Raw genomic sequence first — 26372 nt, forward strand, 5'->3', positions numbered from 1 at the left:
AAGCAATAGGGCTTGAACCCTCCACGGTCCCGAGCAATTTGTGTGTAGACAGATGGGGCGGGGGCTAGTCTTGAGCTCAAACCCTGGCCTTACATTGTCATATAGACATACCCTAAGGTACTTCTGTGACCCCCTTCATCTTAGTGTTGAGCCCCTGCTTGTCTTTAATGGAGTTATCCACATACACTCCTAGGAGGCAGGGCTATTATATCCATCGTACAGCTGGGAAACTGAGGCACGGGGCGTCTGCAGTAGAGTGGGGAATTGAATCTCTGTTTCCTGACGCCCTAGGCCGATATCCTAAGCACTATGCCAAGCCCCCTCTCCCAGCCAGGGTCAGGCTGGCAGAAGCATTGTGCATTCCTGCCCTGTGCAGTACCTGGCTGCCAAAGCTGGACATGAGTTTAGTGAGGTACTCAGCATGCACACTCCCCCGTGAGCACCCTCCCATGGAGAGATCAGGGTTTGGGACTCTGCCCTCCCTGCCCCTGCACTGTTGGCACAGGCCGCCCACCTGGGGTTGAGAAGGACATGGACGATTACTTGGGCCCGGGCAGCGTCTTGGGGTATTGGCATACACAGCAGCGTCTCAGAGTGCTTGCATTGGCCTGGCCGTGCTCCTGTACAATCAGTGGTGAAACACCCAGCAGCTGCAAAGAGATCAGAGTATGGCCAGGGCAAGCACCCTTCGGTGTCACCCCACCTTGGGTGCCAAGAGAGGGTGACTGCTCTTAATGTGCCAAGCGATACCCTGATCAGTACCCAGCTTTGGGGGCGGGGAAACCCTCCCCATCCATGCAGACACAGACGCAGGGACCTGGGTGATTTTACTCAGCCACCTGAGCCTGGCTATATCTTTCCATCTGTCATCTTCTCCCCTCTGCCCTGATGGGCATGGCAAGTATCTGCCTCTTCGTCTGTTTGGTTCTGGCCCCTCAGCCTCTTGAAGCAAATTGGAGGGGTCCCAGAAGAGTCACTGAAGTACGAGACAACTGTAACATGTTACTAATATTACACTAGCTGCCTAGAGGCCCCAACGATATCAGGATCCCATCATGGCAGGTGCCGCATAGACACATAGCGAGACAGTCCCTGCCCCAAAGAGTTTGCTGTCTGAACAGACAGGTCAAAGTGGGAGGGGAAACAGAGGCACAGGGCAGGGCAGTGACTTGCCCAAGGTCACCCAGTGAGATCAGTGGCAGAGCTGGGACTAGAACGCTGGTCTCCCAGAGTCTCAGCTGAGTGCTCTTGCCACTGGACCACACTGCCTCTGAGCTCATGGCGGTGTTGCCCCTTTGGCCCGAAGGGGTTGCCAGTATTCAGGGCCTTATGGGGCTATTTCCGATAGTGGAAGAGATTGGTGCTATGAGGCAGGGATATTCTGTAGTGGAATCGTGTTTGTTTACAGAGCACGTCCACAGACTCCTGCCGCAGGAGGAACAACAAACAGCAGGGAGGTTCCTTGCTCAGAAATCCCCATGTCTGCCCCTCCAGCAGCTCTGTGCCCAGGAATCACTGCCTCTCACTTCCTCCCAGTATCACACTCACAACTGCCTCTCCTGGCTTTTTTGCCTCCAACACCCACAACCTGCAGCAGTTATCCTCAGCCACGCTAGCCACCTGCATTAGCTCTGGCCTGGCCAGGCGGCTTGGTGTCTTGGCTGGTCGCTCCCTTTGTCTCTAGCTGGTTTTACTCCCTTAAGGGGCTGGGTGGCTCCTTCCCCTGAGCCTGAAGGCAGGTGCTTGGCTCCCATTGGCTTTAACATTGTGATTGTCTTTGGATCCGAGACTCCCTGCTGGCAGCTGCTGGCACCCACTCCCAGCCCCGCGAGCGCCAGCTGAATCATCCGGGTGTTTGTTTCCCCGAGCTAGGAAGTGACCGCGAGAGCCTCCGGAAATCCCTCCTCCTGTCCAGCTTGGGGTTGCCAGGAGTCCACCCCGACTGCCAGACCATGTCCTACAACTTGCCCGCCATGCTGAACCAGGGAGACGGCCCGCCGCAGATCCGCCCCTACCACACCATCATCGAGCTCAACGACCACAAGTACGGGCCCCGTCCCTCCCCTCTCTTCTCCGTCTGGGCTTTGCCAGCTGCCTGGGTTTAATCCCTGGTGCCCCAGATGCAGATCGGTCCCTGGGAGCGGGGGGGTTGGAACGAGGAAATGCATCAAGCGCTAGATACTTTCACACATCATCTGTGCTCTAATGCACCCGATTCCCCAGGGGGATGGTCCCTGACCATCTATAGACTGGGGCACACGGGAGGAGAAATGGAAATCACAGGTCCGTGTCTGCTGGGCAAAGAGCTGGTCGATTCGCCAGCCCTGCCTGTAGACAAGTAGCACTGACAGGCTCCATTCACTAGAGGGCGACAGTGAATATACCCATGCATGTGTCCATGCACACACCATGAGAGGATCAGAGATACACAGAAGCTGGCCTAACACAGCCCACAAGGGAGCTTACCTAGACCATCCGCACAGACCATGACGGAGAGTTGTGACATGGCCCACCCAACAGGGCCCAGTGGTGCAAACACACCCACACCCCGCAGACATGGGCTCCCTCTGCACTGGAGTCCCCTCCTGTGGGTGCCGTTCTAAGCTCTGCCATTCTTCACAGAAGAAAAGGCTCCTTGAAGGTAAAGAAATGGAGGTCGATCTTCAACCTGGGCAGATCCAGCACTGACTCCAAACGCAAGCTGGCCAAGGCAGAGGAGAAAGGTACGGGGTGGGGAGGAAGAGAACAGAGGGAGGAAACGGCAGGCTAGAGGAGTGGAGAATGAGGGGTTAATTGGATCTGGCGTTCTGGGGGCTCTTCCCTTCCTTGCTGGTTATGTTCGCTCTCCCCAGGCAACTGCTGGACTTTCCACAAGGGCCTTTCCCATGATGACTGGCCTCTGCTAACAGAAATAGCCCTGCCTGGAACTCGGAATGTCCATCCCATGGGAAATCCCCACATTTCAGAATCTCCTTCTGTCTGAAGGAAAAGCTGAAATTTCAAAATTCCCCACAAACCAAAATGTCTGGAAAAAAAAATTGGTTTGGAAATATCCAAGTGGTTCTTTCTGATAAGGTGAACACACTTGTTTCAGTGTTATAATAATGCAGTGCAAAGCAATGCAATGCAATACAATGCAAAGCAATACAATGCAATAGAATGAAATGAAATGCAATGCAATAGAATACAATGCAATGCAACAGAATTCAATGCAATGCAATTAAAAGGATAAAGTCTAAACGAAACATTTTGATAATTTTTCATCCAACACTTGGAGGAAATCGATACGGTCTCCAGAGTTTGTGTGTATGTGTGTGCATTGGGGGGGGGGTCTCCTCTGCACAGTTCTGGGTCTGTGAGGTGCAGTGGGGAGGGGTGGTCCAGGCTGGGTCCCATTTTACTCCTTCCCCCACTCCCTACTTTGGCTGCTTCTGCAGCTGCTCCTACCGACTGGCAGCTCAGGCCAGGTCTACGCTTAAAAACTAGATCGGCCCAGCTCTGTCGTTCAGGGCTGTGAAAAATGTTGCACTCTGAGCACCGGAGTTAGGTCAACCTGACCCCCGATGTAGCCCTAGCTACCGCCTCCCGGAGAGGTGGGTTAACTACAGTGACGGAAACCTCCTTCCGCTGTAGGAAGCATCCCCGCTATGGCACCATGGCGGCACAGCCATGGCGCTGTAGCTGTGTCTCCGTAGCGGCTGCAGTGGAGACCTGCCCTGAGAGTCTCTCCGTCCACTGATGGACAGTCACTCCTGTTTAGCTGTGTCCTGTCTTTCTTTTGCAGACGACAGATCCGTTAAAATGAGCTTGCGGCCGGCCAAAAGCATGGACTCCCTTAGCTCCGTGCCGGACACGAACGATGGTAGGTGGAGAAATCCTGGGGAGTTGTAAAAATGTGGGGCGGAAAAGAACCTCGGGAGGCCGCCTAGCCCATGCCCCGGTGCTAAGGGGTGATTCAGTTTCCCCCGACCACCTCTTATGGGCAGGGCCCTCCCAAATTCACGGTCCATTTTGATCAATTTCACGGTCATAAGATTTTTAAAATCATAAATTTCATGATTTCAGCTATTTAAATCTGAAATTTCACGGTGTGGTAATTGTAGGGGTCCTGATCCAAAAAAGACTGGGGGGGGGGTTGCAAGGTTATTGTAGGGGGGGTTGCGGTACTGCTACCCTTACTTCTGCACTGCTGCTGGCGGCAGCGCTGCCTTCATTGCTGGAGAGTGGCGGCTGCTGGACGGGAACCAGGGCCGTCCTTATCCATGCGCAAAGTATACGGCTGCATAGGGCACCAGGAAAATTGGGGCACCAAATTTCCTGTTGCCCTAAGCAGCTGCATGCTGCTCCAGCCCCTGCTCTGCCTCTTCGCCATGGGTCCCAATCCTGCTCCGCCCCAGCCCGGCCCCCACTCCATCCCTTCCCCAAAGCCCCTGCTCCACCCCTGCCCCACTCCTCTGAGGACTGCAGTAGGGATAGGGTGACCTGCACTCACCGGCGATGGTAAGTGGAGTGACCTGGCCACAGCCCACTCTGTGCTGCTGGCTCCCAGCCGCACCACCTGTGAGTGCTGGGGGGCGGTTTCCCCCTGTCCCCCAAGGCTGGGAGCCAGGGGAGCAGAGTGGAGTGGGCTGGGGCCGGGTCACTCCACTTCCCACTGCCCCGTGAGTGCGGGGTCAGGCCTACCCTGCACTCACTGGGCGGCAGGAAGAGGATCGACCTGGCCCCAACCCTCTCCGCTCCACTGGTGAGTGCTGGGGGGCGGTTTTCCCCCATCCCCCCCAAGCCTGCTCCTGCCCGCCCCCAGGGAGGCCTGGAATGAGCTCCCCACCCAACGAAACCCTGGGACCACAAACACACACACACACCCCTGCGGGGGGCTGCATAGGGCACCGAAATGCTAGGGACGGCCCTGCCGGGAGCCCAGCTCTGAAGGCAGAGTCGCTGCCACCAGCAATGCAGAAATAAGGATGGTGGGGCATGGTGTTGCCACCCTTACTTCTGTGCTGCTGTCTGCAGAGCTGGGCCCTCAGCTAGCAGCCGCCGCTCTCCGGCCACCCAGCTCTGAAGGCAGCAACGCAGAAGTAAGGGCAGCAATACCGCGACCCCCCTGAAATAACTTTGTGACCTCCTGCAACCCCCTTTTGGGTCAGGACCCGCAGTTTGAGAAAAGCTGGTCTCCCCCGTGACATCTATATAGTATAGGGTAAAAGCCCACAAAAGACCAGATGTCACGGTCCATGACGCGTTTTTCATGGCAATGAATTTGGTAGGGCCCCTACTTATGGATGTTTGTCTATATCCCCCTCTGTGGTCCAGCAAGGACACCCACTGTCTTGCTTCTGACTCCCTTGGAGTCACCCCTCTTGGGCAGAGGGGTGCATTCCTCTCCCTCCTGGCCAGGGTATTTCCAGTCTGCGCTCCCAGCCCAGTCAGACTGCCTAAGCCGGGCTTCTTTACTTTTCTCCTCGGAGATGGTAAACAACGTAATTGCCACAGTTAAGCTCCCACACAGCAAGTATGTTTATTCGTAAGGGAAAAGCATTACAAAGAAACATATTAAAAACAATCAGAGAACCTACCCGCATGCTAATAGCCAGAGATCCCCCCCCACCAACTCCAGCAAGGGCTCTGGCTGGAACAGTTCATCAAACCCAGCCAGGGGTTTTCCCATGGCTACAAGTTCATTACTCCTTTTGCTCAGAACAAGAGTCCCATGAATCTGAGATCCTCCTTTATGCCATTTGGGCCTTTTAATCCTGGGAATAGGTCATTTATAGACAAAATTCCCCTCCCCAGGGCAAAATTTCTAAAGGTCGGGTCCAGAGGTGGGTATTTCCATTCCCTTCCTCCCAAATATCGCCTAGGAAACCTACTTACCGAACAGCTCGCTTCTCTCATAGCCCATTGTTTTCAAGAGTCCTTTGAAGCTCATAATAAGGTTTACATGAGCCATGGCTCCTAGACAAGTTACGTACAAGCCCACCGACACCTAAACGTGCATATTTAATACAACCAGCTCCTAGGACACTGAAATGTCAGTCGATAAGGTTGAACATCATTTAATGAAGTTTGTCCAAAATATTGATGGAAATTGCCCTGCCTTCTGCAGTCCAACTGGTTCTTGTATGCTTGGGGATCTGCTATAGCGAAGGTTGCCAATTTTGGTTGGACGTATTCCTGGAGGCTTCATCACGTGACATAACTGCAGGACAATCCTAGAGAGTTGCCAACCCTTGCTATAGCCTTTGCTTCTCTCTCCATTTCGGTTCAGTCCTCTTGAGGGGGTCAAATTCAGACCTGGGGCCTGATCCCCATTGGCATTACGCCCCTTTACACGGTTGCCTTCCAGTGAGGGTAAATCAGTCACACTCCCTTGAAGGCCCCTTCGGCTCTACCGGAGTGATGCGAAGGGGCCACAGTGTAACTGAGAATCAGGTCTCCACCATAATCTGGTGCAAATCCATTCCTTTCCCCCAGTGTTGCAGCTGCTCACACCCAGTCTGAATGTGGCCTTGTGGGAGGACAGCCCCGTGGCTTCCTAGCGCCCCTGAGTTCAGCCATCGCTGCTGGACTTCCCTCTGATCTGCCTTGGCAGGCTCCTCAGGCTCATCCTGGCCTGGCAGAGGCCAGCTGCATACCATCCCCCACTTTCCTGCCCCGCAGTCTTTCATGTGGAGCTGCTAAGGGAACTACAGTGGCGTAGTCGGCAGGATACTGTAATGAGGCTGGTTCTGGCGGGACCCAACGGAGAGTGCCAATTCAGGACAAATTGCTTAAAGCAGGGCAGTTACAGCCCAAGGCTGAGGTTTCTATGCCCACCAAGGCAAACCAAACCTGCCAAACAGAGAAGACTTTGGTTTTACCCCACTGGCTAACCACGGATCACACAAGCAATTCCCTTAGACGCTCCAGTTTCCCAGTATCCCCACCGGTGCCATTCGTGATGGGGACGAATGGTTATGAAAACCAATACCCCAGTAAAAGAAAAAAGGTTCCCTCAATCCCAAAGGACCAAGTCCCAGACCCAGGTCAATATACAAATCAGATCTTACCCACAAATCACGCTGTTGCCAATCTTTTAGAAACTAAAATCTAAAGGTTTATTCATAAAAGGAAAAAGATACAGATGAGAGCTAGAATTGGTTAAATGGAATCAATTACATACAGTAATGGCAAAGTTCTTGGTTCAGGCTTGCAGCAGTGATGGAATAAACTGCACGTTCAAATCAAGTCTCTGGAGAACATCCCCAGCTGGGATGGGTCTTTCAGTCCTTGGTTCAAAGCTTCAGTGTAGCAAAGTCCCTCCAGAGGTAAGAAGCAGGATTGAAGACAAGATGGAGGAGCTGCAGCAGCTTTTTTTACTCTCTTGCCATGTGGTCTTTCTTTCTTTGTCCCAAGGACAAGCTGTCCATCACATGGCCTGGGAAAACCTCAGAGTTCTGTCCATAAGCAGGTCCCTGCATACCTTGCTGAGTCACGAGGCGTGTTTGCCTTCTCTCAATGTGTCACTTGGATAGCTGATGGTCCTTAATGGGCCATCAAGCAGGCTAGGCAGAGCTGACACCAACTTGTCTGGGGTGTCACCCAGAAGCATAGCATAAGTTTGGAATACAGACAGTAGATAGTCAATATTTATATCTTTAAATACAAAAATGGCACATGCAAACAGATAGCATAATCCTAACTAGCAACCCATAACCTCATCTTAGACACCTTATTTGACCCTCTTTATACAAGATTTGGTGCCACTACAGGACCTTGGTTGCAATAATGTTCTATATGGTCCCAGTTCAAGTCAATAACGTCACACAGGCATGCACGGATGCCCTCTTCCACCACCCCATGGGGCAACTTGCGTTCCCTGTGCCGGTGGCTCCAGCTGCTGTGCAGCTTCTCCTGCTGCAATGAATCGTGGGGAAATGGCGGTGTTGAGCTCATATCACAATTCCCACCCAGTCTGGGACACCGCAATTTTCACAGGGGCTTAGTGATGCGGAGCAGGGCAGCTGCAGTCTCTCGCCCCGGTGCCCCTTGATTTGGGCACCCGCCCTATTTCTGAATGTGGGGCGGGTCTCTGATCTGTCTCCCTCTTTGCATCTAGACAACACTGGGCTGGGCAGGAAGAAATCACAGAAGCAGGCCCCTCAGCGCCGCGAGAGTTTCGACAGCCCCTCATCCCGGGAGGAGAGCTGCCTGGAGTCGGACGAGTACCCCGATGGGAAATTCAAGAGCGAGGAGGGGCAGCAAACGCTGGAGTCCGAGGGCGAAGCCAGTGCCAAATCAGAGCCCACGACCCCCAAGGCTGGCCGGGCCTCGCTGGTGGGGGGCGCGCCACAGGGCCGCTCACCCAAGACTGCACGGAACCGGGCAGAGAAGTGTGCTGGGGTCCATATCTCCGTTCCCTTCTCGGTCACCGTCCCCTTCCACATCACCTCCAACATCTCCCTGTCCCGCCTGACCCGAGGGCTGGAGTGCCCAGCCCTGAGCTACAGCTCCTCAGACAAGGAGGCTCTGGAGAGGTCGTCCAAGGAGCTAGAAGCAGAGGAGCAGCTGGGGGCTAAGATTCCCATTGCCGAGGAAGATCACATGGGTAAGCAGCTGGTTTGATTTCGGATCTGTTTTGCAGGCGTGGTCCATGTTGAGGGGAGGGTCCTGTCGTGTCCCATCCCGCCACCATCCCTTGCTCTGCCACTCACCTGTTAGGTGACTTTGGCCCAGTCACTCCCAGATCCTCAAAGGTGTTTAGGTACTTAACACCCATTGATGTTTAAAGATCTGGGCCTTGGTGCTGAATTTCCAAAGGTAGACTCAGCATGAGACAGGGAGTCAGGAGACCCAGCCTGAAGTCCTGGCCCTATTGAAATCCCAACTCCCCTGAGGACCAGAATTTCATCCCTCCTTTCTATACCCAGCTCAGCCATTGGCCCCCTGGGTGGCCCCAATGCATACCTCAGTCGCCTTCTTGGGGAAATGGGGACAATGATGCTGACCCAGCTTTGTAAAGTGTACAGGTGAAAACTGCTGGAGAATTCTAAGGATGAGAGTTAATAAACTGCAGGCACCCAAACACCCCTGTGGCATGGGAAGGACTGCCCCAAAATAATCCCTAGAACCGTTCTTTTAGAGAAACAGCCAGTCGTGATCAAAGTTGTCCATGACGGAGAATCTACCACCCCTTTCGGGAAATTGTTCCAACTGTGAATTACCCTCGCTGTTAAAAATGCACACCTGATTTCCGGTCTGAATGTGTCTAGCTTCAACTTCCAGACATTGGATCGTGTTCGACCTTTCTCTGCTAGACTGATGAGCCCATTATCAAATGTTTGTTCCCCGTGTAGATACTCACAGACTGTGATCAAGTCACCCCTTAACTTTCTCTTTTGTTAAGCTAAGTAGATGGAGCTCCTGGAGTCAATCACTGCAAGGCAGGTTTGCTAATCCTTAAATCATTCTTGGGATTGAAAGGTCCTTAGAATACTAATAATCTAAAAAGCAAAAAATAACAGAACGAATAAGGATGCTGTCAAATTAAAATGAAAAATTCCCCACCTCTTATAAATTATTGTTATTACCGTAGTGCATCTTCACGTAGTTTTCAACCTTTTTTTCATTTGTAGACCCCTAAGATATTTTGAATACTGGTGCAGAGCCCTTTGGAAATCTTAGACATAGTCTGCAGAGCCCCAGAGGTCCGTGCACCACAGGTTGAAAACCACTCCCCTAGTCAGGTGCCGTACAAACCCATGTTCCTTGTGCAAGGGGCAGAAAGAAATGTAAAGAATTTCTGAAGTCTAAAATATATTTCACCACTGACTCCTTCCTGCGAAATAGACAGATACATCAGTTTCACTTTCTGGTGTGATGTACTGGAGATCTCTAGAGCTGGCATCAGGAGTGGCTACAGCTTGAATGAAAGACCTACGGCTGCCTATACAGGGTAGTAACAGACTCGCATCCTCAGGCATAGAGCCGGGAAGGCAGGTAATACATGGTGGCCAGTGGGTTATGCGAGCGCAGTGATACTCAGACCTCAGTGGTTCAGGAGCCAAATTAGTGATCAACATTACCCCAAAGAGCCACGGGAGTGTGAATTCATGGTTTCATTTACTATATATAATATATTATTCTCACAGCAAAATGACTGACCAAGTATTCTCCAATTGGTAACTAACACAGTAAAAGCATCCAGCTTGGGTAATAACCTAGACTGGTTAATAATTAAATCACCCCGTGTTTTAATATCAGGTGCTGCAAAGAGCTGCAGGAGCCACATGAACAAGCCACTTGCTGCTCCCGAGTGTCAGTCTGAGTGTCATGGAGCTAGCACAATGCCTCAGTGTCAGGGTTGCACACTCCACACGGGGGTGAAATCCAAATGAAAAACTGTTTGTTTAAATTGGAATTTAAACAAAAACAATAATAACCAAAAATTTAATTGAAATGTGACTACTGATTTGGGGTTTTCTTATATCATGTTTTGTACCAAACTCCTGCATTTTGGAGCCTAAATTGACCTGAGTTTTAAGGTCTCCTCAGTCCAAAATGTGCAACAATGTGAAAATTGCAAATAGATTTTATGGGTAAACTGACAAGCTTCTCCCCTTGCCCGGGGACAAGTTCAGGTTTCCATTTCTCTTTGCAGCAGCTGATGCACTGGGGTTGTGAGTAGAACCCTGCAAATCTGCAGCTTTCCGCTTTATAGCTGTGGACCATGTTTGCGCATCACGGATCAGATGCGGATACAAATTTTGTGTCCGCGCAGGGCTCAAGCTGTGAGCATACTTGCGACATTGTAGAATCATAGAGCTGAAAGGGCGTCTCGTCCTTCGCCCTGTGCTGAGGCAGGATCGTGTAAACCCTGCCGATCCCTGACAAGGGTGCGTCCAACCTCTTTTTAAAAATCACCAGGCTGGGGATTCCATAGCCTCCCTGGGTCACCTGTTCCAGAGCTTAACTAGCCTTAGGGTTAGAAAACTTTTTTCTAATATCTAACCTAAACCTCCTTGCTGCAGTTTAAGCCTATCCTCCTTCTCCTGAACTCCAAGAGAACAAATGATCACCACCCTCTTTGCAACAAATGATCTAGCACTAATTTCTGGCACCACATTGAAGCATCCTAATGCAGAACTGGGAGGCCCATGGTGCATTAAGTATTGTGAGGGCATCCGCTTCGACGGGGACCTGAGCTCAAGTTCAGACAGGGAAACAGCTGTACATGTAGGGTGGCAGCTATAAAAGTAAGAAGCAGCAGCTCTCATCAGCTGTAAAGTGCCCTGCCTGAGGGTTCTCTCAGCCAGTGAGAATTGGTTCTGATGCTGGATTGCTCCTGCCTTGTGTTTCATTGGTTGCATGTGTTATTGTGCTGTATTTTGCAGGGGAATTGAATGGGTGATCAGGACTTTCCTGCTCCTGGCGTTGAATTAGACTTTTATCCCCAGCAGTTGTTGTGTGTTTAAGTTTTACCTGAACTTGTGGTTTTAAATTTCACCTCGCGGTTAGGATGAGGAACATCTGAGATTGTTAAGAACTAGAGGTCGGCCTGAATGACAGCCCTGGATCCAGAACTCTAGACTTTGCGAAAGGCACTGGGACCATAGGCGAAGAAAAAAATTAGTGGGTGCTCTGCAGCCAAGTTCCCCTCTTCCCCCCACCCCACCTCCTCCTCCCCCCTGAGCGTGCCGCGTCCCCGCTTCTCTGCCTGCCTCCCAGCGCTTCCTGCCCGGCCGCCGCCAAACAGCTGTTTGGTAGCGTTAGCACGCTCCGGGAGGTTGGAGAGGAGTGGGAACATGGTGCGCTCAGGGGAGGAGGCGAGGAAGAGGCAGGGCCAGGGCGGGGATTTGGGGAAGGGGTTGGAACGTTAGCAGGGAGGGGGCAGAGTTGGGGTGGGGACTTTGGGGAAGGGGTTGGAATGGGGGCAGGGAAGAGGCGGGGCAGGGGCAGGGCCTCATGGAAGGGGTGGAATGGGGGAGGGGGCAGAGGGGGGTTGAGCACCCACAGGAAAGAGGGGAAATTGGCACCTATGACTGGGACCCAAACTTGGGTCCACTTCAGTGTCAAATCGTCTTTATGTTGACATGCAGGCTGCGTTCTGCTCTGCTGTGGCAGTGTCTAAGGACCTCAAAAAGGGATCAGGGCCCTATAGTTCTAGGTGCTGTACACGCAAATCATGGAGCCAGCCCATGCCCTAGGGAGCTCATAGTCCAGCCCAGATGGTACACAACAGAATCAACAGCCACCCAGGCGCGGGTGGGAGGAGAGGCAGGTGACGTGCCCTCTGAAGCAGTTCGTTGCATCTCACTTCCCCATTCTGAGTCGAGGCAGGTCAGTGATGAGGCAGCCAGACTTCAGACCCACAGGGCGTATTTAGGGAACTTTCCCTTCCTCTACCCCATGTTGTTTCTGAATGTGCCTCTCTCCCGCTCTCCTCCTCTGCCACAGCTGCACGAGTAGGTTAGGGGTTTACCTGGCCTTCCCCCCTCTCCTCCCCACAGTTGGCAGGGCTGTCGTCTCGTAGCCAAATTTGGCACAAGCTTCCAGTCTCCACCGTGCCGTTTGCCCAGCCCTGGCGAGTTTGCATTTCTTGGCAGTTCCTCCAAGGGCATGGCTGTGCAGAGTGGCAGGCTCGACCAGTGATTAATGTGCCAGCCTGGAACTTCTGAGGGCAACGTTCCTTTCCCTGGCCTCGGTGACTTTGTGCAAGTCACTTTGTGCCTCTCTTTGCAATGGAGACAGTAGCCCTGTCCTACCTCACTGCAGCATTGTGAGCAGAGAAGAGTAAATGTGCCCAACCCCCCCCCACACACACACACCCTCACACACATACTTTGGCAGGCACCGAAATGATCTGCAAATCGGGGTCACAGTCAGCAAAAAGTTTTGGCTGAATAAATGCAAACGAGTCAAACCGAACTATTTCATTTTGAAAGCTAGCTTTAGTTATTTAAAAAGGTGAAAAACATCCCAGAACAAAATGAAAAATCAAACCAAACCGTTTCAGGTCAAACAAAATGGTTCATTCGGCCCCCAAACTCCTTTGCTCGCTGCTGTTCTGTTTGGAGGAGAAAAAACAAAGCTTTTCAGGTTGGGTTGGAACGGGAATTTATTTCAGATTCAGCCCCCACCCTGACCAATCAATTTTCCACTCGACTCTAGTGGCGAAGATCAATTCCTTACAGATTGCGAGGGGCTCAGACCAGGGATGTTGGAACAGGGGGGACCAGGGAGACATGGCCACCGCACTTTTTACCAGCCGTAAGGGAGAGGAACGGGGGAGGGGGTGGAGAGGAGTGAGCGGGGGGCAGAGTCTTGGGGGGAAGAGGTGGCATGGGGCAGGGCCCCGGGAGGCACGAGGACAGAGGCTTGAAAAGAAGGGGCGGTGTGGGGGCAGGGCCCGGGGGCGGTGGCTCCGTTTGGGGGGGCAGGGCCACGGTTCAGGCGCCAGTGGCCCTCCCACATTTGGGCACTTCCATTGCTCCTGCCTCAGCTGCAGCGGTGCCGGAGGTCAGAGCAGTATCACAGCTAGCTACAGTGTCCTGTGGGGGGCGGGCAGCAGAGAGAGTTTGAGGGTTTAATTGCACCTAGAGACTGTCAAGCATAACAATGCTGTGTCTTTCTGCACCTCCCTGCACGGGAGGGCTCCAAGCATTTCCCAGACACACATGAATGACACCTGATAACAGCACTCTGGGCTAAGGAGGTTGGTTTTGCTATCCCCATTTAGGGGCACAGAGGCATGACCTGCCCACCTGGACGCAATGAGGGCAAGGCTACTCTACAGAGCCTTGGCTGCTACAGGTGTGCTGGCAAAGCCCCCTAGATGGCAAAAAGAGTTCTTCACTCAGCCTCACCACTTCCAAAAGCACTCTTCTCCTGGTGTATATGCGGTTAGGGCGAGTGATTTTTTGTCAGGTTCCTAGCCTGCATCGCCATGTCGGCAAAATGCAGCTCAAGCCTTGTTGATTTAAGGGGTCAGGGAAAGAGGGTTTCTGGGAACATAGCTGGTGTCGTTAGTGGTGCTGTTATGCCAGCAGAAAAAGCCAGTCTGCTGGCGTGGGCAACGTCTGGGCTAGAGGGCTTTGCCAGATAGTCTCCGTAGTGCAGACAGAGCATTAATCTGCGGCCAAGGTGGAAAGAGAATTCAGGTCTTCTGAATCCCAGGCGGGTGTGGCAGGCCCCATTTCAGGACAGCACTCAAGCACACGCTTAGCTTTAAAAGTGTGAGTAGTTCTGCTGGAGTCAAAACTCAAGCACGCATTGCAGTGCTTTGCTGAGCCTTAACCACTAGGCCAGCAGTTCCCAAACAGTGGTCCACAACCACCTGTGTCCACAGAGCACTAAGTGTCAGGGCTGGGACATAGGCAGCTGGGCTTAATGGTTAACATAGGGTGGGGGACAGGGTCCCCACAGCAGCCAAGGTTCAGAACCAAGAGGCCCGGTCAGGAACGGAGAGTCAGGCCGCAGGAGGAAACCAAGAGCGGGTAACGTTAGGTGAGCAATCCAAAGTGGGGCAGAGCCCAATTATACAGGCAACTTCCTGTTTCACCTTCTTGCTTAAGTAGGGGCAGTGGGCCAATCAGAGGCTCTGGTGTTCCACCAATTGGGGCCCAGGAGTAGAGCCTTCTAGCTGAGCTGGGCTTCGGGGATTCCCAGTTCTAGGTGAGGCCTCTAACTGTTTGGGTGAAGGCTTGGAGCATAATGACCCTCCCAGGACTCCTACAGACCTGGGTTTGCGACTTGTGGGTCATGACACTTCGGGGCTGGTGATGGGGTGCTTAGCTGCCTCCTTGTTCCCACCTGCACAACTGCATTCAAATAACAACGGCCAGACTGGGTCAGACCACTGGTCCAGCTAGCCCTGTATCATATCTTTGAGAGTGGCCCGTGCCAGATGCTAGAAGGAATGAACAGAACGGGGCAATTATCGAGTGATCCATCCCTGGTCATCCAATCCTAGCTTTTGAGCAGATGATGTTTTCAGGGAACTATCCACAATGACTCCAAGATCTTTCTTGAGTAGTGACAGCTAATTTAGATCCTATAATTTCTTCTGTGCTGTCTTCCAGGTGCTAAGATATGGGATGTAGATCTAAGGTTGAAAAGGATCCTAAAGGGAGCAGGAAAGAATCCCCTAATTATCCTTCATGTGGGAACAAATGATACGGCTAGATTCTCGCTGGAAAGTATTAAGGGAGACTATGCTAGGCTGGGGAAGACGCTTAAGGAAATCGAGGCTCAGGTAATCTTTAGTGGGATTCTGCCTGTTCCTAGAGAAGGGCAACAAAGGTGTGACAAGATTATGACTATCAACAGATGGCTTAGGAAATGGTGCTATAAGGAGGGCTTTGGGATGTATGGCAACTGGGAGGCATTCATGGACAGAGGACAGTTCTCTCGGGATGGACTTCATCTGAGTAGGGAAGGAAATAGACTTCTAGGATGGAGGCTGGCACAACTGATTAAGAGAGCTTTAAACTAGGAATTTGGGGGAGATGGTTGGGAGATGTCCAGGTAATCTCCATGCCGGATTTTAGCATTGAGAGGGAAGACGAAGTAAGAAAGGATACAGCCGTGGGTAGGAGAATGTATATAAGGAGGAAGGGCAGTGTGGATACCAGTCTAATACGTTATACTGGCTGTAGAATGACCATGCCTAATAGGGTACAGAATGTGAGCGAGGCCAAACAGCAAAAATTAAGATGTTTGTACACCAATGAGAAGCCTAGGTAACAAAATGGAGGAACTAGAGCTACTGGTGCAGGAAGTGAAACCAGATATAATAGGGATAACAAAAACATGGTGGAATAGCAGTCATGACTGGACTACAGGTATTGAAGGGTATGTGCTGGTTAGGAAAGACCGAAATAAAGGTAAAGGTGGTGGAGTAGCATTGTATATCAATGATGAGATAGAATGTAAAGAAATAAGAAGTGATGGAATGGATAAGACAGAGTCCGTCTGGGCAAAAATTACACTGGGGAAGAAAACTAGTAGAGCATCCCCTGGGATAGTGCTTGGGGTGTGCTATAGATCGCCAGGATCTAATTTGGATATGGATAGAGCCCTTTTTAATGTAGTAGATACTAATGGAAACTGCATGATCATGGGAGACTTTAACTTCCCAGATATAGACTGGAGGACAAGTGCTAGTAATAATAATAGGGCTCAGATTTGCGATAGATGCAATAGCTGATGGATTCCTTCATCAAGTAGTTGCTGAACCGACTAGAGGGGATGCCATTTTAGATTTGGTTTTGGTGAGTAGTGAGGATCTCATAGCAGAAATGGTGTAGGGGATAATCTTGGTTCAAGTGATCATGAGCTAATTCAGTTCAAACTGAACGGAAGGATTAACAAAAATATATCTGCAACTAGGGTTTCTTATTTCAAAAGGGCTGACTTTCAAAAATTAAGGATATTAGTTAGGGAAGTGGATTGGACTGAAGAACTTATGGATCTAAAGGTAGAGGAGGCCTGGGATTACTTTAAATCAAAGCTGCAGAAGCTATCGGAAGCCTGCATCCCAAGAAAGGGGAAAAAATTCATAGGCAGGAGTTGTAGACCAAGCTGGATGAGCAAGCATCTTAGAGAGGTGATTAAGAAGAAGCAGAAAGCATACAGGGAGTGGAAGATGGGAGGGATCAGCAAGGAAAGCTACCTTATTGAAGTCAGAACATGTAGGGATAAAGTGAGACAGGCTAAAAGTCGAGTAGAGTTGGACCTTGCAAAGGAAATTAAAACCAATAGTAAAAGGTACTATAGCCATATAAATAAGAAGAAAACAAAGAAAGAAGAAGTGGGACTGCTAAACATTGAGGATGGAGTGGAGGTTAAGGATAATCTAGGCATGGCCCAATATCTAAACAAATACTTTGCCTCAGTCTTTAATAAGGCTAAAGAGGATCTTAGGGATAATGGTAGCATAACAAATGGGAATGAGGATATAGAGGCAGATATTACCATATCTGAGGTAGAAGTGAAACTCAAACAGCTTAATGGGACTAAATTGGGGGGCCCAGATAATCTTCATCCAAGAACATTAAAGGAATTGGCACCCGAAATTGCAAGCCCATTAGCAAGAATTTTTAATGAATCTGTAAACTCAGGGGTTGTACCGTATGACTGGAGAATTGCTAACATAGTTCCTATTTTTAAGAAAGGGAAAAAAGGTGATCCGGGTAACTACAGGCCTGTTAGTTTGACATCTGTAGTATGCAAGGTCTTGGAAAAATTTTTGAAGGAGAAAGTAGTTAATGACATTGAAGTCAATGGTAAATGGGACAAAATACAACATGGTTTTACAAAAGGTAGATCGTGCCAAACCAACCTGATCTTCTTCTTTGAGAAAGTAACAGATTTTTTAGACAAAGGAAATGCAGTGGATCTAATTTACCTAGATTTCAGTAAGGCGTTTGATACCGTGCCACATGGGGAATTATTAGTTAAATTGGAAAAGATGGGGATCAATTTGAACATTGAAAGGTGGATAATGAATTGGTTAAAGGGGAGACTACAACGGGTCCTACTGAAAGGTGAACTGTCAGGCTGGAGGGATGTTACCAGTGGAGTTCCTCAAGGATCAGTTTTGGGACCAATCTTATTTAATCTTTTTATTACTGACCTCGGCACAAAAAATGGGAGTGTGCTAATAAAGTTTGCAGATGATACAAAGCTGGGAGGTATTGCCAATTTAGAGAAGGACCGGAATATCATACAGGAGGATCTGGATGACCTTGTAAATAGTAATGGGATGAAATTTAATAGTGAGAAGTGTAAGGTTATGCATTTAGGGATTAATAACAAGCATTTTAGTTATAAACTGGGGATGCATCAATCAGAAGTAACTGAGGAGAAGGACCTTGGAGTATTGGTTGATCATAGGATGACTATGAGCTGCCAATGTGATATGGCTGTGAAAAAAGCTAATGCGGTCTTGGGATGCATCAGGAGAGGTGTTTCCAGTAGGGATAAGGAGGTTTTAGTACTGTTATACAAGGCACTGGTGAGACCTCACTTGGAATACTGTGTGCAGTTCTGGTCTCCCATGTTTAAGAAGAATGAATTCAAACTGGAACCGGTACAGAGAAGGGCTACTAGGATGATCCGAGGAATGGAAAACTTGTCTTATGAAAAGAAAGGAGCTTGGCTGGTTTAGCTTAACTAACAGAAGGTTGAGGGGAGATATGATTGCTCTCTATAAATATATCAGAGGGATAAATACCGGAGAGGGAGAGGAATTATTTAAGCTCAGTACCAATGTGGACACAAGAAAAAATGGATATAAACTGGCCACCAGGAAGTTTAGACTTGAAATTAGACGAAGATTTCTAACCATCAGAGGAGTGAAGTTTTGGAATAGCCTTCCAAGGGAAGCAGTGGGGGCAAAAGAGCTATCTGGCTTTAAGATTAAACTCGATAAGTTTATGGAGGAGCTGGTATGATGGGATAATGTGATTTTGGTAATTAATTGATCTTTAAATATTCATGGTAAATAGACCTAATGGTCTGTGATGGGATATTAGACGGGTGGGATCTGAGTTACACAGGAAAGAAGTTTCTGTAGTATCTGGCTGGTGAATCTTGCCCATATGCTCAGGGTTTAGCTGATCGCCATATTTGGGGTCGGGAAGGAATTTTCCTCCAGGGCAGATTGGAAGAGGCCCTGGAGGTTTTTTGCCTTCCTTTGTAGCATGGGGCAGGGGTCACTTGCTGGAGGATTCTCTGCTCCTTGAAGTCTTTAAACCATGATTTGAGGACTTCATTAGCTCAGACATAGTGAGGTTTTTCACAGGAGTGGGTGGGTGAGATTCTGTGACCTGCGTTGTGCAGGAGGTCAGACTAGATGATCATAATGGCCCCTTCTGACCTTGGTATCTATGAATCTATTTCGTACATGTAGTTGAGATGATTTTTTTCCAGTGTGCATTATTTTGCATTTATTGACATTGAATTTCATCTGTCATTTTGTTGCCTAGTCACCCAGTTTTGTGCAATCCCTTTGTAACTCTTCAGGCAGCTTTGGACTTAGTTATCTTGAGTAATTTTGTATCATATGAAAAGTTTGCCTTCTCTCTGTTCACCCCTTTTTCCAGATCATTTATGAATATGTTGAAAGTACTGGTATCAGTACAGACCCCTGGGGGACACCACTATTTACCTCTCTCCACTGTGAAAACTGACCATTTCCTACCCTATCTTTCCTATCTTTTAACCAGTTACTGATCCATCAGAGGATCTTCCCTCTTATCGCATGACCGCTTACTTTGCTTACGAGTGATGGACATTGGCATAGGCGGTCTGAAAGTCCAAGTACACTATATCCACTGGATCACTCTTGTCCACATGCTTGTTGATATCCTCAGAGAATTCTGATAAATTGATGATGCACAATTTCCCTTTACTAAAGCCATGTTGATTCTTCCCCAATGTATTGTGTTCATCTATATGTCTGATAATTCTGTTCTTTACTCTAGTGTCAACCAATTTGCCAGGTACTGAAGTTAGGTTTACTGGACTGGAATTGCCGGGATAGCCTCTGGAGACTTTTTTAAAAATAGATGTTGCATTAGCTACCGTCCATCATCTGGTACAGAGGGTGATTTAAGCGATAGGTTAAAATGTGCTGCAGCGGTCAAAAACAGTAACAAAATGTTAGGAACTATTAGGAAAGAAAGAGATAATATCATAACACCATTATATAAATCCATGGTACGCCCCAACCTTGAATAATGCGTGCAGTTCTGGTTGCCCCATCTCAAAACAAGATACATTTGAATTGGAAAAAGTACAGAGAAGAGCAACAAAAATGATGAGGGGTCTGGAGCAGCTTCCGCATGAGGAGAGATGAATAAGACTGGGACTGTTCAGTTTGGAAAAGAGACGACTAAGGGGGATACGAAAGAGGTCTATAAAATCCTGACTGGTGCAGAGAAAGTGAATAAGGATTTACCCCTTCACATGACACAAGACCCGGGGGTCAGCCAATGAAATTAACAGGCAGTAGGTTTAAAACAAACAAAAGGAAGTATTTCTTCACGCACCGCACTCAATCTGTAGAAATCTTTGCCAGGGGACATAGTGAAGGCCAAAAATATAACTGGGTGCCAAAAATAATTAGATAAGTTCCTGGAGGATAGGACCATCAATGGCTGTTAGCCAAGATGGTCAGGGAAGCAACCCACGTTCTGGGTGTCCCTAAACCTCCTACAGCCAGAAGCTGGGATTGGTTGAGAGGGGATGGATCACTCAGTAGTTGCCCTGTTCTGTTCATTTCCAGTGAAGCATCTGGCATCAGCCTCTGTCGGAAGACAGGATATTGGGCTAGACGGACCATTGGTCTGACTCAGTCTGGCCATTCTTACATTCACCAAGAGGGAGGACAAGAATGAATCATCTTAGATTGCAGCAAGGGAGATTTCAGTTGGATTAGTAGGAACAATTTTCTAACTGTGCAGACCCAGAATTAGGCACAGGAGAAGCTGAGCAGAACTTCAAGGCAATAGAGCTGGACCTAGTCACTTGTTGTCTCCTTTCTTTCTTTCTTTCTTTCTTCCCTCCCTCCCTTGGTCAGCTTCCTTCCAGCACAGAACTCCTGATGCTCTGAGCCCACATTGAACTGGATTTCTCTGGCCAAGGGTATGCCCCCCAAGAGCCAAGGCTCCCAGTTCTGTTGAAAGTCCCAATGGTCTCCTGCCCCCCGCCCCCAACCAAAGGCAAAACAAGATCCAGTGGCTGAAAGTTAAAACCACGTATGTTCCAGTTAGAAATAAGGCAAATTTCTAACAGTGAGGGTGGGTAACCACCAGAACAAGCACCCAAGGGAAGTGATGGATTCTCCAGCTCGAAATGTCTTCTGGGTGCCCTTTGGGAGACATCCTTTAGCCAAACACAAGTTACTGGGCTCAATACAGGAGGAAGAAGGTGAAACTCTACAGATCAGACTTGATGTTCTAATGGTCCATTTGGGCCTTAACATCTACAAACTTCCCTTCCCCCTTTGTGTCTCACACGCCTTCCTTTTTCCTCCCTTCCTGCCAGTCCAGTTGCTCAAACCCCCAGCTTCCTTCCAGCAGCTGCGACAAAACATTTAGGCATTGTGGGTACCAAAATCTGCATTGCGTCCAATGGGTCGGGAACGGCGTAAAATAAATCCCGCTGCATTTCACAATACATAACCCAGGAACGGGCGTGAGTTGCTGCACCATTGGTCGATTTGTCATTTACATGTTTCATTAAAAAACCCTCAGATTTAGGATATTTAAACGAAGCTGCTACAGGCGCCACAGCCAGCTGCATAGGAGCACCTCCCCAAATCCAGGGACCTTGTCGCTGAATTTCGGGCTAGCTTGTTCTCGAGCATGCAGAGCCCTGGAGATAACGCAACACTCCCCAAGCGTCCGGAGGGTGCGGCGGACAGAGACGAATTATTCTGGGCTGGCCTGTGAACCTGAGTTAAAAAAGGGGGAATTTAGGTTAAATATGCAGCTGGGCCAAGTTCTCTGCTGGTGTAAAGGGGTGCAGTAGCATTTCTTCACCTAGTTACACCAAGAAAGAATTCCCCTCCCCCCCCCAACTGAGGGTCTATTGGCCAGTGGAACAGTCTCCGAGGGGAAGTGGTAGGAGCCCCCTCCCTCTAGGGCTAAGCCTGAACTGGACAAAGCCCTAGAGAACATGCTGGGGTGGATTCTCTGCCTTCATCTGCACCCAGTGAGCCGCTTAGGCAACGGAAAGGGAGTGGAGACCTCCCATGACTCTCCTGCTCCGGCCGAGTCACCAGCAGGTACAAACAGCCACAGCTGGCTCCTACACCTCCCACCCCAGAGCCATGGGCAAAGAGGGGGCATATTGAGGTGAGAGGAAGCGTTTGCTGTGGGAAGAGCACCAGCAATCCCCACCTGGTGTATCATCTCCTGGGCACTAGACCATACCCAGCTAGCACGGGTTAAAGCAGATTCCAGGCTGCTCTGGCTTGTATCACGGGCGGGAATCAGGCAGCTGGGACCGTCTCTCTGATGCTGCCCCAAGTCTGCTGTGTTGTGCAGAAGCTAGGCCCAGCTGAGAACCTGTCAACAATCCTACTGCAGCCCTTTTGCGGGCGGGGGGAGCAGGATTGGACCTGAGAGGGCTTTCCCATCTCTGCCTGGGGTTCCTGGTATCAGGTTTTGTTTTGGAAAGGAAAAGCTAGGTAATGTAACTCTGATGTGCCTGCACAGGTTGTTCAGCATGGGGATCGAATCTGGGACCTCCAAGCTCATCATGAACTAAGAGACTTAGCCAAGCCTGGAGCAGGCTCATCAATCTTAAACTGGCCTAGTCCCTGCTAGAGGGGGACAGAAAGCCACACCGCGTAGGCATAGTTCACAGTAACTTTGGTACCACTCCTGCCATGGTAACTGGCTGTGGTGGCTGATTCCCTGGCTGCTGTAGAACAATCTTGGGGCAGGGAGGCCTAGTCTTCTCCTGGGCCTAGGGCTGGAGTCCAGCCCTGTGAGGAACACCCGTCCCGCGTTACCCCCTTCAGCTAGAAGGGCTGCGGGGACCCCTCGCTGAATCCATCTTCTGTGTTTAATTGTTGAAGCAGATACAAAGCCGGCGAGTGCTCTGGACTCAGAGGAGAACAGGCTGTCCTTGGAGGTGCAGGATTCTTTCTCATTTCTCGACAACCAGGACACCTGGCAGGACTGTAGCACAGAAGGTGACCAGCCAGAGAAGAGCTTGCTGGAAGAGACCACCTCCGATTTTGCTGGGGAGATGCTGGATGGCTTCCAAGGAATGGATGACGACATGGAGAGCAGGTTCATGAATGTAAGTTCCTTGTTGTGCTGAAATCTAGATCCTGGCCTTTAGCACCAGCCGTGTATTAGAAACTGCAGCAATGAGCTAAGATTTGTAGGAAGAGGGGAAGGGATGGCTAGACAGACAGCTAGAGGGGTGTGCATGGGGGTGGACAGACAGAAAGCTAGAGGAGTGTGTATGAGGATAGACAGACAGACAGAGGGGTGGGTGTGAGGATGGGCAAACAGGCAGATGTATGGGGAGGAAGGGAGGAGAGAGGCATGGCTGGATGGATAGCTAGAGGGATGAGGCTGGGGATGGATAAATAGAGGGATGTGTTGGAGAAGAAGGAAGACATGGCTGGATGGACAGCTAAAGGACTGTGTATGGGGATGGACAGACAGACAGACAGAGGGGTGAGTAGGAGGATGGATAGATTAGATAGATGGACAGACAGACACTCCAGATGAAGGGGATAGATTGTATTATGCAGCTACTGCTTCCTGTAGGCACGTTAATTACAGGTTACATACCTGGTACAAATCGGCCCATTGTCTCAGCCGCCCCATAGGAACGCTGTCCCCTCATTACTACATGCCATCTCTGTAGCACCCAAAGGGTGCTAGGGAAGGAGGCAAGACCCCTGCCCTGAAGACCCCCAGCTGCCCCTTCTGTTAAAACCTCCATCTGTCAAATCAAGGCCACACTCGTGCCAGTGACAGCGCCTGCAGTCATGGCGTGACCAGCCTGCGTAGTGACCCTTCTGTGTGCTTTCAATCCCTAGCTGGAGTTCTCAGTGGAGCCGCCCCTGGAATACCTCTCCATCGAGGAGTGCATGAACGAGGAGCAGTACTACATGGCCACCAGCTGCTTCGACACCGAGGAGCTCTCCAAGGAGACGGATTCCGAGGACCCGTTCCTGAGAGCCTACAATGACCTGAGCCCCTTAGCTCCCGACCTAGAGAAGCTGCGACAGCTCAGTGCGCCGCATGGGTGGGACATGCCTCTCCCAGAGAGTGTGCTGGGTGGCGAAATGGCTCAAGAGATGCTGAGCAACCAGCCCCCAAGACCTGCTGAAGGGCCGTTACCTAGCAACACCAATGGCTCCTCTTCGTCCAAAGAAGGCAGCAGCACCAAGGTGCCTCTGCCAGATGGCCCTCATGCTTCAGAACTAGCCAGGCCACGTCGGAGCAAGGAGGCCGCCGAAGATCCCCATGGTGCCCTTCGCCAGCCAGAGGGGCTCGAAGGGGACGGGGTTGAGGGAACGGCCGCGGAGCCCAGCCCAGCCGGCCAGCGAGAAGAAGACAAAAAGGTAACAGGGGGCGATGGTCTGGAAGCAGGCCCTGGCCCACCAAGAACTGAGCCCACCACTGATGTAGCGCCAGTTGGGGAGCACCAGGGCACATGGGCTCTGGAGAGCGAAGGCCACGCTGCCCGAGCCAGCCATGCTGGAGATGAGCAGGGGCAGGCCCCGAGGCAACGGGAGGCAGAGCTGGCTCCATGTGCTCAGGGCCAGGAGGCCAACGGACGTGCCCCAGAGGAAGTGAGAGTGCAGGAGGGCCAAGGGGACTCTGCTCCTCCCATGCCAGAGACCAAACAGCCGGAGAATGGAAAGGCCCCTTCTCAGCCTCTTGCAATGAAGATCACGCCTGCCCTCCCACCAGAATCGGGGCTCGAGCTCCCTGCTGTCCCCATATGTGAGAGTGGTCCCATGTCCACTACCCCCTTTCTAGAGACAGGCCTCGAGACCACCGCTGCCCCCCTGGATCAGAATGGTCCCCAGGCCTCCATCTCCTTGCTAGGGATAGGCCATGAAGCCCCCACCACCCCTGGGTATGAGAGTGGCCCTGAGGCTGCTCCCTTGCTTGAGACTAGCTCGGATCTTGCATCCAGGTCTGACACTTCCCCATCGCTGGGGAGTGGCCCCACAAGCCTACCCCTAGAATCTGGGCCCCTGAACCCCACAGACCTTCCCGCTCTCCCCGAGCCTGACATGCTGGCCGGAGTGCGCCCTGACGGGAGTGCCCCCATGAGAGTCACTTCCAGCACCGTCCGAGTCCAGCAGGTGAAGTCCGTCCCCATAGTGCCCCCCAAGCCCCAGTTTGCCAGGATGCCTCCTACCGTGAATATGCACCTGGGTGAAGCATCCACGTGGCCCAAGCTCTCTGCTTCGGAGAAGAGCTCCGGTGGTGGGGAGACCGGCCTGGGCAAGGGGGCCTCTCTCCAGAGGCAGTCGCACCCTGTCAGCCTGGGTGGGTGCTGCCGAGTCGCAGAGGGCATGGAGTCGAACGAGGAGTCTCCCCCGTCCGGCGCTCTGGAGAAGTGCCCCAGCAGCACAGAGAGCCGTGAGCCCGCCAAGACCTCCCTCCAGAAGCAGAGGCAAGCCAGCTGGCGTAACGGCGGCAGCATGTCTTTCGACACGGCGGTGGCCCTGGCCAAGGAGAGGCACTTGGCCCAAGCTCCGGTTCGGAGGATGCAGACCTATTGCGTGGGAGATGGTCGGGAGATGCACGGCGCTCCCAAGGTGGAGAAGCCCCCGCCGTTCCCCAGGCCTGCCCTAAAGCCTGTGGGCCAGTGCTCCCTGAGGCCGCTGAGCTGCACCGGCGCGCTACTGTCTCCAGATGCCCTGGGCAAGCATCCGCCACTGCCTGACACGGCCTGCGAACCGCACCTGGTGCCTGGCCAGGAGCCACTGCCCTTCGCCCAGGTGCCCGCAGCAAGGAGCAGGCTGAGCATGCCCCGGCTCGGCCAGCAACCGTCGGACACGGAAGAGGCAGCGGGGCCTCTCCCGCAGCAGCGACGGTCGCTGGCTTTTGAAATCAGGGACTGCGGGGGGTCGGAGGAGTTGTGAGGGAGCGGCGGGGACAGTTCCATGCTCATTGACTGGTGGGCTGCCAAATCTCAACCAACGTGGGTTACTGCGTTACTACTGCCTTAATGCACCGTTCTGCACCCGCTGCTCCGAGTCCAGCCCTGCTCCGGGTGGCTGGCACCGGACGACCAGGGCTGGGAGGGTTGGGTTGTGCAGCAGGAAGAAACATCATGTGGTTCAGGGGAGAGGATCTGCTTTCTGAGACAGCCCCTCCAAACTGCGATGGGGCCTCAGCCAGAGCTAATGCTGTTCAGTCACGATCATTGAGCCAGCCATTCCCTCTGCGTCTCCTCCAGAACAATGATGTTCATCTTCAGCGCAGAAGAGAACAATGTCTGCTCCAGCCAGCTAGATCCACTTCCACCAGAGCTGAACCTGGCCCAGCTTGGCATTGGGTGAGTGGGGAAAGCCATGAGGCTGGTGCTCCTGTGAATAATTCGAGGCTGGATTCTCCAAGGTGCTGAGAACTCACAAAACCCACTGGTCACCGGGAGATGCAAAGGGCCAGCACCTTTGCAGAGGGCCAGTGAGGTCACCAGCTCCTAACTCCATCCCCAAGGGAGAGAACACCAGCCCTGGAGACATGGGGGTCATGACTTTTAAAACAAGAGCAGCAGAAGGTCTCTCCAGAAACGGCACTGGGCTGAAACCACAGCAATCTTGCTCCCAGCTCACCCACCCTTTAGCAGACATCTCCTCTTTTGCTTTTAGGAAATAAACAGGTCAAGAA

At 51.2% G+C, this 26372-nt stretch overlaps 1 protein-coding gene across 4 annotated transcripts in view; it reads left to right on the top strand.

Moving 5' to 3' along the window:
- The window catches only part of ARHGAP30 (Rho GTPase activating protein 30), a 51056-nt gene extending 24684 nt beyond the window's left edge, over positions 1–26372 (top strand). Inside the window, exons 7-12 of one of the 4 annotated variants that reach the window (XM_038383337.2) lie at positions 1873–2044; positions 2623–2723; positions 3785–3862; positions 8102–8590; positions 22574–22800; positions 23555–26372. In XM_038383337.2, coding sequence (XP_038239265.1) covers positions 1873–2044; positions 2623–2723; positions 3785–3862; positions 8102–8590; positions 22574–22800; positions 23555–25621 — 3134 coding nt within the window. In that variant the 3' untranslated portion in view covers positions 25622–26372. The remainder of the gene's footprint in view (positions 1–1872; positions 2045–2622; positions 2724–3784; positions 3863–8101; positions 8591–22573; positions 22801–23554) is intronic. The other 3 variants (XM_038383338.2, XM_038383339.2, XM_043502377.1) reach the window with 3 other exon arrangements.

The sequence above is a fragment of the Dermochelys coriacea genome, chromosome 24 (assembly GCF_009764565.3).
Source record: "Dermochelys coriacea isolate rDerCor1 chromosome 24, rDerCor1.pri.v4, whole genome shotgun sequence".
NCBI classification, from domain to species: domain Eukaryota; kingdom Metazoa; phylum Chordata; order Testudines; family Dermochelyidae; genus Dermochelys; species Dermochelys coriacea.